General features: G+C 42.8%; 1 protein-coding gene across 2 annotated transcripts in view; it reads left to right on the top strand.

Annotated features, from left to right (window-relative positions):
* The window catches only part of PRKG1 (protein kinase cGMP-dependent 1), a 952,768-nt gene that overhangs the window by 677,681 nt on the left and 259,257 nt on the right, over positions 1-15,830 (top strand). For both annotated transcript variants that reach the window (XM_075072659.1, XM_075072658.1), the window contains exon 5: positions 1,792-1,855. In XM_075072659.1, coding sequence (XP_074928760.1) covers positions 1,792-1,855 — 64 coding nt within the window. The remainder of the gene's footprint in view (positions 1-1,791; positions 1,856-15,830) is intronic.

Below are 15,830 nucleotides of genomic sequence, written 5' to 3'. Positions count from 1 at the left end.
CACCACCTGTATAGAACCAGACTTTATATGGATGGAATTTTGACCAGTTAGTGAGGTGAAATCTGGCTCAGATTCAGAGTCCAGAACTGCAGCACTGCCTCTCTCACCCCTACCCTAGCATTAGGTTGCTAATGTGGGCTACAATCTGTGGCTGTGGAACTCAAAACAAGTACAATTGGGGACCAGGACTTTGGGATCTTTGGTCCCTCCCTGGGCTGTCTCTGGATTAGCCCTTGACTTTCCACATTGGATTATATGGGGCTGCCAGGAAACGATCTGTGCCTCATGTCGGTGTGCAGACACCCATGTGTGGCTGTCCTACCAGCAAACCCCCAGCATAGTCTTTGTGGAGGGTTTCTGTGATGCAGGGGGCTTCTGTTGGCTCTCTACACTATGGAAGGATTCTATTTCTGTGATCTGAAAAAACCCTGAACCCACGTCTACACAGGCAAGAATGACGAATTCATTTAGGGTACAATTTACCCTGTATAGAGGGCCCACCCAAAGCCTATACACCGCTCATCTCCCATCTACATTCTGTTCTGACAGCTAAAGTAGAATGTAAATGATCGGCCTTGGACAGGCCCTTTTCACAGGATGAATTTCATCCATCATTTACTGCATCTACTAGCCCTCTCTAATTAAAATATTGTTAAACTGAAAAGAACTTAGAAGCCTAATATGTCAATTAGTATGATTATAAAAATATTTTAAATTAACATTTAATTCAAAGAATAATGTATTTATAAGCGAAGCTTTACAATGGTGTTAACGTTTTAAATCTAAAATAGCATTTGAAAATCCTGTTAATCAAAGTTAATGAAGAGCAGGGTGGGGGAGGGTTTAAATTGTAACACTTTAAAAACATGATATGAAATTGATTTCAAGTAGTTTAAAAGATAATTTAAAACATAATCCCAATGTGAACACGTCTCTGTGCTCACTCTGAAGTGAACATGATTCAAATGAAGAAAAGCTAGCGTGATGGGAGCAGAGACAGGTCACGACCAGGGACCCAGGGATTACAAATGGTAGTGGGAATAAGCCAACTTTTTAATGTTTTTGTTTCCTCCTTCTCGGCAATCAGAACCAAGATTTACATAAATAAGACTCTAACATTTCATCTCCTATATCCTGATTTTGGCTCCTAAGTAAATGGGCTAATTTTCAGAAGTTTGGAGCATCTAGTAGCTCTCATTGACATGAATTGGGAGCTGCTGGGTGATCAGCAATTTTGAAAATCAACCTAATTATTTAGGAACCAAAATGTAGATTTAGGAGGCACATTTAATTCTTGTGTTTGAAAACTTTGGCCTAGATATTGTGGCTCACTCAAGTGTTCATAGGAGCTGCACTTAGGGGCAGCCAAGAAGAAAAGCCACTCGGAAGAGTTTGTAGCATAGTTTCATTTAGCTGATTCCCAATATGATATTTTTTAGAGGATATTCACATTTCACCTTATACAGGAAAGGCATAGCTTCAAAATGTTTATTCCATGTACCTTACTGTCCTGTAATCATTGAATGCCTAAATTACACCAAGGAGGCAGAGAGAAATAAGAATTCACTGTGTATGCTGCTTTTATGATGATCAGTCCTGAAGAGTTATGCTTATTAAGCTAAAATTGGTATTCTGGTCTTGATGTTAGGAACTACAGGACAAGATTGAGTCCATATTGATTTTAAATAATAGAGTTGTTTGGCTCTTGTGGAACCTTTTTGATTAACTGACTTTATGAAGTAAACTAACTTTATCAATTAAACAATAGTACTTTTCCATTTTATATTACAGTGTTCCAACATTCCAGAGTCTTCCTGAAGAGATCCTCAGTAAGCTTGCTGATGTCCTAGAAGAGGTAATTGATTTTAATTCTTGGGGATAGTATGAGGTCCATGGGCTATAAGTCGTCCTGTAAGAAAATGTTCTAGGCTCTCTTTGGAACTCACAGCTTCACAGTTTTGTTCCAGATGTGGTTATCTGTTCCATTATTTAGACATAATGAGCTTGATTAAACTCTGAAGGTGCAGATAGTGAAATCTGCATCTTTCTGCATTCACTGGAGGACAATATCAGCCTTGGAGTTGGGTGGTAACAGTACGTCTGTTGCTCTCCTGTTGATATTACAGCAGGGTAGGGCAGACATGTCCAGATATAACAAATGACCTGCTGGAAGGGTCTGCCCAGGAGCTATACCAAATTAATGTTTTTTCCTAGATGAAATCCTGACTCTACTGAAGCCTATAGGATTTTTGCTACTAACTTCAGTGAAGCCAGGATTTTACCACTACCCCTTCACATCTTTCTGGTCTGTGCTGGCTGACTCTGGTCCTCCGCAGTGGAGTGGAGATTGCGGCCAGCCTGCTCCACTGCTCCCATCCTCTGGCAAACTTTCCACCACCAGGGGCCAGTAGCCTCAGTGAGGCTCAGCTTTGACTCATTTAGTCTGAGAGGGAGATCACTTAGCATTTAGAAAACTGATCTTGGAAGTTTCTTTGCTAATTTAGGGCCTTAGCCTGCACGTTGTTGAGTGTTTTCAACTCCCAAAGCAGTTAGTACATTCTAGGAATCAGGCTATTTCAATACTCTCTTGGCTTATGAATTTGTTTTCACTTTCCTTCTGCTTCGTATATGTGCCACACAAAATGTATTTTGATTTAGTCTTTGTATAAAACCTAGCAATAAGTCTGATCTATTTAGTGACATGCTTTTGATGAGTCTCCTTAAGAGGACTTGAAGCATCTTTGGGTTCCTGTTTACTCTCATAAAATTAATTTAAAATAATTGCATTGCATACAGCATGGTATTTGCCTACTAACTGCCCATTTTGCACGTCAGAATTATACACTTCTGAATATTACAGGCACAATTAATAAGACCCATTACAATTTTAACCTGTGTGCTTTAAATGTGTTTGATTTTTTTTCACAACTTGACCAACAAAACCAATCTTATAGTCATGTAACAAAAGAATGAAGGCATAATACTTAAATATTCATGAAAAAAGTTGATTTTTAAACTTCTTTTTAGTTCTGCAACCTCCATTAATATGCTGTTGCTTTTCCTTTGATTTCTTTTATTTAATATGTGAGAAAATTCTGCAACCTCTGTTTTTATTAGAAATCTAAGCATAGCATACATTTATCAAGCAGCACAATAAAGCACTCATGGGACCTTTTTATTTCCTGTGCTGCTGCCAGAGAAATGTTTGTAGTGTTTTGAAAAATAACCATAATAATTCAGAATGTTATAAATAAACCTGTGCCAAATTAAATCTGTGTATATCAAAAATACACGCTTAATTGTAAATAGTCTAATTTATTTGGATCACGTTAACAATATTAAACTCTATACATCAATTTTAAATGGAAATATGTAAAGTCAATAAAATACTTTTCTAGCTACATATTAGCTGTCAGAAAAAAACATGATGAACAAATGAGACACAAAAATATAAAAGTAAGTCTCCCTGGGAATGCTTATCTAGGATTACTTCTGTTAATCTTGCATATATGAGTAAAACTAGCAAGATTTGGATCTTTAGTTTTATGTTGATCTCTTGCACTATAAGAAAATAGCTATCAAAAAAAAGGGTGAAGTATAGAAATAAGCTGAATCCTAACTGAAAAACATAAAAGAAACACGAGTTGCATAACATTAATGGAAATGATGTTAGTACTTTGGTAGGAGAATATATCTTTTTCTTTTTAAAGTGGTTTGCTCTGTGTAACCAATACCTGCATGGAGCCAATTATTTAAGGCTAGACTGTACACTCCTCTCTCAAGGTAACTGGATGTTAATCACATCTAGTCTGTACTAGATGATCCATTAGAGAAGTTTCCAATAGACATTTTTACGTTTCCTAAGTGGTGAAAAAACACTTTTTACTTTTCACTGTGTTATTCTTTGTTTTCATGTAACAAATTCTTCATAAACTATAGAATCACTTGTAGTACTTACTTCAAGGCTATATACTTAATGTTTTGCAAAATCAAACATATGTAAATAAATTAAAGTAATTGTATTTTTATCTTAGCTTTTACTCTAACAGGAATTGAATGAAAGCGACTGAGTTGGCGCAGTGTGGGCAGGGAATAATCTCACTCTTAATGTCACAGTTTAATACACTGTTTCTTCTTAAGAAAATCTGTGAATAATGGAGCACAGGTGTACTACATTTTTGTAACATATTCTAAAGGAGCTGTTAGCTAAAATCCAGAAACTAAAAAGCTGCATTTTTTATCCATTATCCAAAGCAATTGTGGACAGTTAGAGAATGACCGTGTATGATAACATGACCACACCTTTAAAGTTGATAGAAAAATTAAAGTGACTTATTTAGCACAGATAAATTGAATGTGAATTAACAAAACATGAGTGCAATTCTCCTCTGTCTTCTAGTGGTTTCACACTAATGTAACATCATTGCAGCTGCTCATGATTTATACCAGAGTGAAAGCAGAACCAGGCCCATTGACTTGAATGTGAGGGGATTTGAGCCCCAATAATTTTGTTGTAATTTTGTCATCTAATTTATTCATATTAACTAAGTAAGTTTTATCTTTACCTGCATAGATTGAATTTGACTATAAATGCTGGGCGTAACCCCTATACATGAAATCAATTCTGCTCTGTTACTAACTAAATAATGTTTAGAGCAGCCTCAAAGCTTCAAACTGTGGCCCCCAAGGGCTATTATAACAACTGGGGATCACCAGAGAACACTGCATTCCAAACACACCCTTGGTATCTCCCTTAAGAGGCACAGAACCAGAATTTTAGCTTGCTGGTTCACACCAACTTTCTGCCCTTTTCTGATGCTAGAGTGATGAAAAGAGGCTAGAACAGAGCAAACAAATTGCTCTGTTTTTTTGTTAAAATGATTATATTCACTTATTTATTTTCTGAAAATGTGTGAGACAAGTTTTTATTACCATTTTTCAAAGTGTTTGGTCACAGCTGATATTTTTTTCATTTATTTCAAAACCTGAGAACCTTTATGTTTTCAGAGTTTGATTTATGTTGTTTTAAAGTAAGTCATAGGTGTCTGTGTTGAAGCAGATCTTTCAGGTCTCTGACTTTATTGGGTTATTTCTCCTTGGGCTTGCCAAACGTGCTAACTCTCTCAATGAGTAATATGTTTCTGTTGCTTATATGAGTCTTGCACCTATTTTTTCTTTTGTGAATTGTGGCTGTGCACCTTCTAGTTGGTGGTTGTTTATCTGTAATAATAAAATATATAGATATTTTCTATATGAAAAATGCTGTACATATTGTCAAATAGGCATATGGCTGACTTTTTAACATGACCAGTATATGTCAAATAGGATGCATAAGTGTATTCTGAGTCTGAAATGTGTTGGGATTTTCCATTTGGCTTATCCAGAATATCTCATCCAGTTCTGGGACAACATTTCGTCTAGTTCCCTGGAAGCCCAAAAAACTCAGTTCATTTCCAGCTCATCACTCAGGTTACTTTATTAGGCATGTAACAAATCCGTGCTCATGCTGGCCAGGACCAGATGTAAGGGGTTTAGGATCATGGTGATACCACAATCCCAATTATGTTACACACCTGTAGCGAGGGGGCCCCCCTCCCCCACGCTCCTGAAGGGAATAGGCCAGAAATCCTGCGGCCCCGGGCGGAGGCCCGGCTGCCTATCCCCGCCCCCCGGAAGTCAAGGGGTGGGACCAGAAGTTCAAGGCCCCCTCCGCCTGTCCCCGCCCCCAGGAAGTCAAGGGGCGGGACGGGAAGTATAAAAGCCCGGCCCCAGCCCTCAGTTAGGAGGAGGCTGCCAGAGAAGGCAGACGCTGAGGCCCGAGCTCCCGCTGGACCCGGCTTACCCCGCGCCGGTATCCGGAGGGGTACTGGCCTGACCTTCCCTGGGGCCAGTACCCAGAGCAGCCGGCGGAGCCCTCTGACGCTCGGCCTGTGGAGGACTGGACCGGACCGCCCGAACCCCGGTACCCTGAGGACTGGACCGGACCGCCCGGACCCCGGTACCTGGAGGAGTGGACTGGACCTCCCACCGCCGAGCCTGCTGAGGAACCCATGGTTTGGGAACCCCCGGACGACATCGGCGAAGGGCAGGTACCCAGGGAGGCGGAGGTTGGAAGTGGCCCGGGGGCAGCCGACTCCTGTCTGGCTGCAGACTCGCCTGAGCCCATTTCAGTGTGTTTCGGTCAGGATCCCCCACTGACCGTCAGCGGCGTTGATCGCTGCTAGGGCCCCAGGCTGGAACGCAGTGGAGTGGGAGGGCCTGCGTTCCCCCTGCCACCCCTTTAAGGGTGGCAGACTCCCCCCTTCCTTTGCCTAAGGAGACCACCTACAGTGGTTGCCTTACCTGCTCAGCCCCTGCTGAAGGGCCTGAGCTCAGACTGTGTGTTGCCTTGTTTGCTCAGCCCCTGCTGAAGGGCCTGAGCTCAGACTGTGTGTTGCCTTGTTTGCTCAGCCCCTGCTGAAGGGCCTGAGCTCAGACTGTGTGTTGCCTTGTTTGCTCAGCCCCTGCTGAAGGGCCTGAGCTCAGACTGTGTGTTGCCTTGTTTGCTCAGCCCCTGCTGAAGGGCCTGAGCTCAGACTGTGTGTTGCCTTGTTTGCTCAGCCCCTGCTGAAGGGCCTGAGCTCAGACTGTGTGTTGCCTTGTTTGCTCAGCCCCTGCTGAAGGGCCTGAGCTCAGACTGTGTGTTGCCTTGTTTGCTCAGCCCCTGCTGAAGGGCCTGAGCTCAGACTGTGTGTTGCCTTGTTTGCTCAGCCCCTGCTGAAGGGCCTGAGCCCAGACTGTGTGTTGCCTTGTTTGCTCAGCCCCTGCTGAAGGGCCTGAGCTCAGACTGTGTGTGGCCTTGTTTGCTCAGCCCCTGCTGAAGGGCCTGAGCCCAGACTGTGTGTTGCTCCGCCCTGCCCAAGGGCCCGGGCTCAACTATATACTGTGGCCTTACCTGCTCAGCCCCTGCTGAAGGGCCTGAGCCCAGACTGTGTGTTGCCTTGTTTGCTCAGCCCCTGCTGAAGGGCCTGAGCTCAGACTGTGTGTGGCCTTGTTTGCTCAGCCCCTGCTGAAGGGCCTGAGCCCAGACTGTGTGTTGCTCCGCCCTGCCCAAGGGCCCGGGCTCAACTATATACTGTGGCCTTACCTGCTCAGCCCCTGCTGAAGGGCCTGAGCCCAAACTGTGTGTGTTTCCTTGTTTGCTCAGCCCCTGCTGAAGGGCCTGAGCTCAGACTCTGTGTGACCTTGCTTGCTTAACCCAACCGGAAGGCCGGAGCATGGTGAGCCGGCGTGGCTCCCCTCCCCTCCCTGAATGAGGGTTGAGCCCCGGTCACGCTCGACTACAACACCACACAGTTTATATACTTTTCCCTAACTACTAACATATGAATTTCTTGAATCTAATTGGTTTGGACATTGTATGGGTCATATAAGAACCAGTTGTTTATGTCTTTCCTTTATCTGCATTTCAAGATTATCAGTTATCCCACTTATCTCAACCAGACCTGGAGATACTGTCTCTAGCACAGTCTTGTTTACAGATTCACTCAAATCATATGGCCTGTCCCCCTTTGTTTACAATATTAACCTTTCACTCAAATTTTACTTATGTCCAGCAAGATCTATGCCTACAAAATGGCACCCAATGGCTTATGAACTCTACCAGAGCTACTGTGCAAACAATGCACCACAATATAAATTCTGCTTCCATAAGAATGCCAGTCTGCAACTTCTTCCTACCTGTCTCCACTCCAAAATGAACAAGATTTTAGCAGTAGGAATAGACCTGAATGGGCAGATTAAAGAGATGTTAAAAAAAAAAAGTGGTGACAGGATTTATCAAGCGCCTGGACAGGAAGGGGAAGGAGAATAGGTAAATATGGTTGTCTGCCTACATATCTACATCGGCTATATAGTCTTGTGTTTGCCTACTACCAATGTAAACTCTACTTTCCAAATACACTCTGTTTCGCCGAAGGAAACTATAAATATTCAGTTCCTATAAATATTCATTGACCATAAAAATTATGTACAAAAACTGGGAAATTCAGTGAAAAATGAAATGGTTCACAATAGTTCTATAGATAAGATAGACTTTAAAAGTCCTTCATTATATAAAGCTGAAACACTGCGTGCAAATATACTGGAACTTCCCCTCCCCCCACCCCCCTCCCTTTTGTTGAGGGATTTATGTTTTTAGAGGAAGTCTTTGTTTTAATAGTTTCTATTTCCCTTAGCATATTACAAATTGGCATCACTTAGTTTTCCCTCATCATGCAGTTAGTACCTCACTTAAATTAATGTATGAAGAAGACAGATGATTTTTCCTATTTAAGAAACTTTAAAAGAAAATATATTAAACAGTTCCCTTTTAATAATATGCATAACCAGTTCTTGTCTTCTAGCAATTCTTTACCATTTATGCTATTTAGAAACAGAAAAGGAATCTGTGATGAGCTCTAAATCAGCTCTGTTGAAAATGTTAGAAAGTACTTTGAAGAGCCATGTAATATGCATAGCAATTTACTGCAATTGATGTGCTTTGCAAACAAATAATGACTCTGTGATGAACTGCAAATGAGTTGCCTACTATCAACATTTTGAATTCTATTCACAAAATATGGTATTAAAACATCCCTCATATTATGGTAAACTGGGGAAATGTTTTTGAAAACTGATTGCTACATCAGAATCTCACTTTCTTCCTTAGTTTTACCTATAAAACTATCTTCCAGAAGTTATCTCTGGTCTCCTAGGTTGTGGAGCAAGCCAACTTCATACCACTACTCAGTATCTTATCTTTGTTTCCTGTCTTTCTACCCTCTCTCTCCTACAAACACCCATATACCTCATCCTGGAGCCTACCTGAAGTCCTAGTACCATAAAGGTCTGTATAGCCTCTTAGGGTACGTCTACACTACGGGATTATTCTGATTTTACATAAACCGGTTTTATAAAACAGATTGTATAAAGTCGAGTGCATGCGGCCACACTAAGCACATTAATTCGGCGGTGTGCGTCCATGGTCCGAGGCTAGCGTCAATTTCCGGAGCGTTGCACTGTGGATAGCTATTCCGTAGCTATCCCATAGTTCTCACAGTTCCCCCGCCCTGAGAATTCTAGGTTGAAAGCCAGTGGCTGATGGGCAAAATCATGTTGTGGGTTCTGGTAAATGTTTTCAGTCATTCCTTCCTCCAGGAAAGCAACGGCAGACATCACTTCATGCCCTTTTTCCCTGGATTGCCCTGGCAGACGCCGTAGTACAGCAACCAAGGGCCCGTTCAGCTTTTTGTTTTTAACAGTCACCGTGTGTGTACTGGATGCCACGGACAGAGGCGATACTCCAGCGCTACACAGCAGCATTCATTTGCTTTTGCATAATGCAGAGACAGTTATCAGTCGTCTGTACCGTCTGCTGACGACGTAAATTGGCAAGGATGACGGTTATCTGTCCTTCTGTACTGTGTGCTGCTATCATGGGTGCTCCTGGCTGAGATCGGCCGGGGCGCAAAGGCAAAACTGGGAATGACTCCCTGAGTCAATCCCTCATTTATTCCCTGCCTAGATATGGGGCAAGTGTACTAGAGAGCCAGTGTATCAGATCCTGCAGAAATGATGAGCTACATGTCATTCACAGGGATGCCCTGCAACAACCCCACCCATTGCTTCCTCCTCCCCTAACCTTCTGGGCTACCGTGGCAGTGTCCCCCATTTGTCTATGAAGTTATAAAGATGCAGGATAAGAAACAGTTACTTGTTAGTGAGATAAAATGAGGGGCAGCCTCCCGTGCTATGACGTCCAGGCAGGAGATTAAAGCTGTGCGGGGGAGAGAAGCCCAGCATGCTGCTGCTATGCAGTCCAGCAGGACAGATCTTTTCTTTACACAGGAAAGAGGGGGCTGATGGAGTCAGCACCAGTTGCTATAATAAGGACGGTTACCAGCCGTTCTGTACATCTACTGAGAATGACCAAGAATCATTCCTATTTTCACCCAGGCGCCCCCGGCCAGCTCACCTGAAGCCAGCCAGGAGCACTCACGGGTTGATAACAAGGACGGTTTACCAATCCTACTGCGCGTCTGCCACCAGGCAGGGAGAGGAGTGGATACTGCGCTTCACTGCTGCAGCTCGCGTCTACCAGCAGCATTCAGTAGACATAGGGTGACATTGAAAGAAGTCAAGAAACGATTTCTTTCCTTTTCTTTCACGTGGGGGGCGGAGTAAATTGACAAGCTATTCCCTGAACCACACCGGACAATTGTTTTGAACCTACAGCTTGGGAGCTCAGCCAAGAATGCAAATACTTTCGGAGCTGCTGTGGACTGTGGGATAGCTGGAGTCTGAGTCCCCCTCCCTCCCTCCCTGAGCGTCCATTTGAGTCTCTGGCTTCCTGTTACGCTTGTCACGCAGCACTGTGTTAGCCTGGGATTTTTTTCAAACGTTTTGTCATTTCGTCTTCTGTAACGGAGCTTTGATAGAACAGATTTGTCTCCCCATACAGCGATCAGAACCAGTATTTCCTGTATGGTCCATGCTGGAGCTCTTTTTGGATTTGGGACTGCATTGCCACCCGTGCTGATCAGAGCTCCATGCTGGGCAAACAGGAAATGAAAATCAAAATTTTGCGGGGCTTTTCCTGTTTACCTGGCCACTGCATCCGAATTCAGATTGCTGTCCAGAGCGGTCACAGTGATGCACTGTGGGATACCGCCCAGAAGCCAATCCCATCAATTTGCAGCCACACTAACCCTAATCCGATATGGTAATACCGATTTTAGCGCTACTCCTCTCGTTGGGGAGGAGTACAGAAACTGATTTAAAGAGCCCTTTATATCGATATAAAGGGCCTCGCAGTGTGGACGGGTACAGAGTTAAATCGGTTTAACGCTGCTAAAATTGGTTTAAACGCGTAGTGTAGACCAGGCCTTAGTAGAGGCCCATTTTATGAAGGATTTCAAGATTGAAGCCAGTGAAAACTTTAACTTCATATACTCATGTGTTTTGGTGGAAAGAGCAGGGGAAAACTTTGACTCAGCACATACAGTCAAACCTCGCAATAATGCGCCCCGCCATAACGTGAAATCGCATATAATGCGATCACAGGTTGGCTCCCCTTTAAGGTATAATACAGTATACCCAACACCATGGCAGGAAAGATTAGCTGCAGCCCCACACCTGGCAGGAGAGAGAAGCTGCAGCCCCACACCTGCTGGGAACAGAGAATTCCGAGGCTGCTGGAGCCGGTGCTCTCTGTCCCTAGCAGGCGTGTGGGGCCCCAGCTTCTCTCCGGCTTCTCTGGTGCTGCCAGAGTCAGTGCTCTCTGTCCCCGGCAGGTGCGGGGCCATGGCTTCTTTCCTGCTTCAAGAGGAGCTGCGGTTCCCCACCTGCTGGGGACAGAGAGCACCAGCGCCCACAGCCCCGGAGTTCTCTGTCCCTGGCAGGCGGGGAGCCGCAGCTCCTCTTGAAACCAGAGAGAAGCCGTGGCCCCGCACCTGCCAGAGACAGAAAGCACCAGCACCTGGACAGGTTGCATTATAGCGGGGTTTCACTGTACTTCTTTACTTCCTGGCTGAGCTGTGGAGCAACCCAGAGAAACATAATCCTTGGGTCACACAGACTTTTAAAAATTCTTTCCTTGCCTAACTGGGGGCAATCAGACAGAGAACAAACTCCCACTCCTGCACCTTCAAGTAGATATCACTAAGTGTCATTTCCCTGAGTCTGGCTGGCTTCAGCTTACCTGGCAGAATCTGTAACTGCTCCTGGGAGTTTTACATCTACTACTGAAAAAGAAAAACCCCTCCAGAACAGAGATCAGCCTCCATGGCTGCACAGTCAGTTATGGTATTGAAAAGACGATTACAGAGCTATGTAGAAATACTACTTTACTTTCTCCAAGTTTCAATCCTCTATCTGGTAGGCTGAAGCTTCCACTTCCATTTTTCATGTAACTAGGAAAAACAAGGATTTTACCATATTTGTTAGGAGTCTCTCTTGCTTGAGTTATTTTTAAATAAATGCATATTTTAGCAAAGAGATAATGTTGTAAAAGGAGCAACCACCAACCCAATGTACAGTTACAAGGGTGGCAAATGTTCAGTATCTTGCACTGCCAGGTGGTGTGGTTGCCTTTTACACCTTTGACTCCAATGAGGGAGTGCTTCATTTGGCATTATTTTCATTCTGCATAGGCTCAGGCTTCCGTCGTTCACAGACATCATCTGTGCTCGATCAAATAGACTAGGGATCCCTAAAGATATGGACCCTGTGTAGTAATGGACCCAGGCATTCCCATAGGGAAGGAAGAAAATGAGCCACTATCTCTGCTACAGGGAGGGAAAAAGAGCACTGAGTAGATCCCTTCCTACCTGAGACATGCAGGAGGAAACTGATCCTTCCTGAGGAACACTGGGAAGTGAAAATAAAGGGACTAATAACTGGGAGAAATTTAGTTTATGTCTTTAAGGCATGATATTCAGTGGTAAAAACACACCTTTTTGGTGGTAAATACCCATCAACACAAGGCAGTATAGTTTCACCGTGAGGTAAGCGAGGGCATGGTCAACCATCGGCGTGGGGTATAGTGTCAGCATGTCACCTTGCTATCTTGTGGTAAAAACTACAGATGTCTTGTCTCCTCCAGGATTTTACAGTAAGATAACTATCACACACTAGTTACTGGGCTGTAAAAAACCCACTTTTTTTTACTTAATAGTGAAAACAAATCCACAGAAGTGGTGCACTTAGTTGAAACAGCAAGGGGCAGAGGTGGCATTTCTGTCCACTCCATCTATTTTAAGAAGGAGAAACGTAAGGCTAGGGCCTTCAGTCAAAAAATAGCACAGCTTTCTAGTGATCCCTGCCAATATGGTAACAGGCAGGGAGTTCTGGAGAAGAAAGCATGCTTAGTGGTAACCAGCTGGGGAAGACAGGATGAAGCATATTGAAGGCAATAGAATGACTCTTGTTAATTTCAGATTGAGATAAATCAGTGAAAGGAAGTCATATTTCATTGTTTTTGTTAAGCACTGGGTGCTTTTTTGAGAAAGTATGTAGACATAGATTAAGTAGAGTATTTGTCCACCCGCAAGTGGGGCTTGTGTTGAAATATTAATGGGCTAGATGTGTTCTGCCACCATGTGAGTATGGAAGGATGTTAAGAACCTTTTGCCACTTTCCATGCTCATAATCATCTAAGCATAACTGCAGTCCTTAAATTCCCCTGCATGCAAGGGCTATGCCAGACAAGCACCACTGGTGACAACTCCATTCCACCGAGACCAGAGATGGATAGGAGGGAGGGTGACCTGTCCTGCAGGAAGCACACTCTGCACCTTTTTAAGGGGTGGTACAGTGCCCATGTTTTCCTTATTTTGATGAACAATGCCTAGAAAGTGTAATCAATCAAATGTGTGGTAAGGCAAGAAGGATTGAGTGATATTAGTATCTAAAGTAAAAATAATTGTGGGCTCAAGTACTGGCAGTGAAAATTACATCCTGCAGAGAGGAAGACCAGAAGTGGACTTGTTTTCATATTAGAGAGAGAGAAAAAAAGAATGTACAAATACCTAGGAGCAGTAAAGCCTGAACCTTTATTTATTTTGTAACCACATCCAGATTCACTTGTAGAGCTAAGGTAAGTAGATATTAAGCTTCTCTTCCAAGAAAAGGAATAGATTCAAGTAAATAAAGAGAAAAAGAAAGCCTGTTGGCTTCAGTAGTAGTTTATTAATGTATTTATTATTTGGATTTATAAAATATATAAAAAGCGCCTATCCAAGGCTCCAGATGCCTTTGTCATATACACAAGCACAGTAATACTACAACAGAAAATTCAATAAAGCTAATTCCCAAAAATCAGGAAGGGAGGGAAAAAACACTTGACCCACAAATCCTCAATGCAGTCCTCATTCCCCCAAAGTGTGAGAAAAGAGATCAACTGCTCAATGTCCTAAAGTCAACAGTATAAGAGGTAACAACGTTCAAATGAAACATTTGCTCCTGGGGAAGATGGGATTTCATTAAAATCAGATTTTTCCAACAGAAAATATTTGATTTTGATGGCATATACCATGAGGAAAATCTAAATGAAACACTGTTTCTGGTCAGTTTGACATTAATCTCTGTGTTTGCCAGAGCCATTATGGTGCCTCATGGGAATTTTAGTTCCCCTATGCCCCTATGCTTGTCTCTGGGGTTTTTGATCAACTGTAATCAACAAATTTGGGCTTTTGGTACAAGGAAGAGAGTAAGTTCCAAAACTGAGAGTCCTCCAAGAGCATGCTGTCTCAGTAGCTCCCTTTCTCTTAAAGTTAGAGGTTCTGGATGAGATACCTGCACTGATCTTAACTGCAGCAATATCTATGGTCATTGAAATAGGCAGGCACCAAGATAATTAGAGCTTCATAGGTCAAAACGAACACCTTACATTTAATAGGTAGCCCATGAAAAGCAGGGAATATGTATATCATTTAAGACAGTTTGTGCTACTGTGTTTTCATGCTGTTTTAAGATGCAACACGATGGAAGTCCTGGAGGCCACATTTAGGCTGGTGGGTAAGAGATTAAAGTCCAGGAGTTTCTGGTAGCATTCTCTGACATGTTTCCAGTTCCATATGCAGTGCCAATAAGATAGGCGGAACTGCAGGGTCTCAATGTGTGGGTGAGATGATGGTGTTTGGAGGAGGGATTTAGGTTTATTAGGAACTGAGGAACCTTTTGGGAAAGAAGGAGCTTATATAGGAAAGATGGACTCTACCTAAACAAAAATGGAACCAGATTGCTGGCATGTAAATTAAAAAGGTCACAGACTCGATCTTAAACTAAGGGCTGAGGGATAGCTGACAGGTATGGAGAAGCACACAGTTCAGACAGAGGCAGCTCTTAGAGGAGGATTTATTAAAGGCTTTTGTCTATATCCTAGTAAAGAGGAGAGACAGAAGTTGATAAAGTACAGGTAGGAACTGAAGAGAAACAGTCAAATGAAAAAGAGTCTTATTCAACTGCATTACATGATGACAGACAACATAATAGTGACACATTTTGAAAGTTCCTGTATATAAATGCTAGAAGTCTAAGTACTAAGATGAATGAACTCGAGTGCCTAAATGAGGATATTGATATAATAGGTATCACAGAAACTTGGTTGAACAATGATAATCAATAGGATGTAATGTAATTAAATTTAACATCCTTGTGGGGTGGGGGGAAATACCAAAGAGACCCACACCAGAAGCATTTAATTTAAAAAATGGAATTACACAAAAATGAGGAAGCTAGTTGAAGGGAAATTAAACTAGTCACAACAGTGAACTATCTGGAAGCTGCTTGGAAGCTTTTGAAAACACCACAATAGAGGCTCACACTAAATGTATACTCACCCCCCCCTCCCCAAAAAAATTTTTTTTAGATGCCACCATGGCTGAACAACAGAGGGGGAAAAAAAGGCAGTTGGAGACAAAGAGGCTTCCTTTATATTTTGGAAGTCAAATCCTAGTGAGAAAAATAGAAGGGAACATAAACTCTGGTAAGTCTAGTGTAAAAGTATAATTAGCCAGGCCAAAAAAAAAAAATATTTTTTTGAAGAGTAACTAGCAAAAGACAAAAATTAACATCACATATTTGTTAAGTAAATCAGAAGCAGGAAGTCTGCCAAATAACCAGTGGGGCCACTGGACAATCAAGGTGATAAATGAGAACTCAAAGAAGACAAGGCTGTTGCAGAAAAGCTAAATTAATTGTTTGCATCAGTCTTCTTTGCAAAGGATGTGAGGGAGATTCCCACGCCTGAGCTTCAGAGGGAATAAATGGAACAGGGCAATTACTGAGTGACCCATCTGTCATAAACAGAT

The sequence above is a fragment of the Chelonoidis abingdonii genome, chromosome 15, assembly GCF_003597395.2.
Source record: "Chelonoidis abingdonii isolate Lonesome George chromosome 15, CheloAbing_2.0, whole genome shotgun sequence".
NCBI classification, from domain to species: Eukaryota; Metazoa; Chordata; order Testudines; family Testudinidae; genus Chelonoidis; species Chelonoidis abingdonii.
This window is presented reverse-complemented; position numbering and strand designations above follow the sequence as displayed.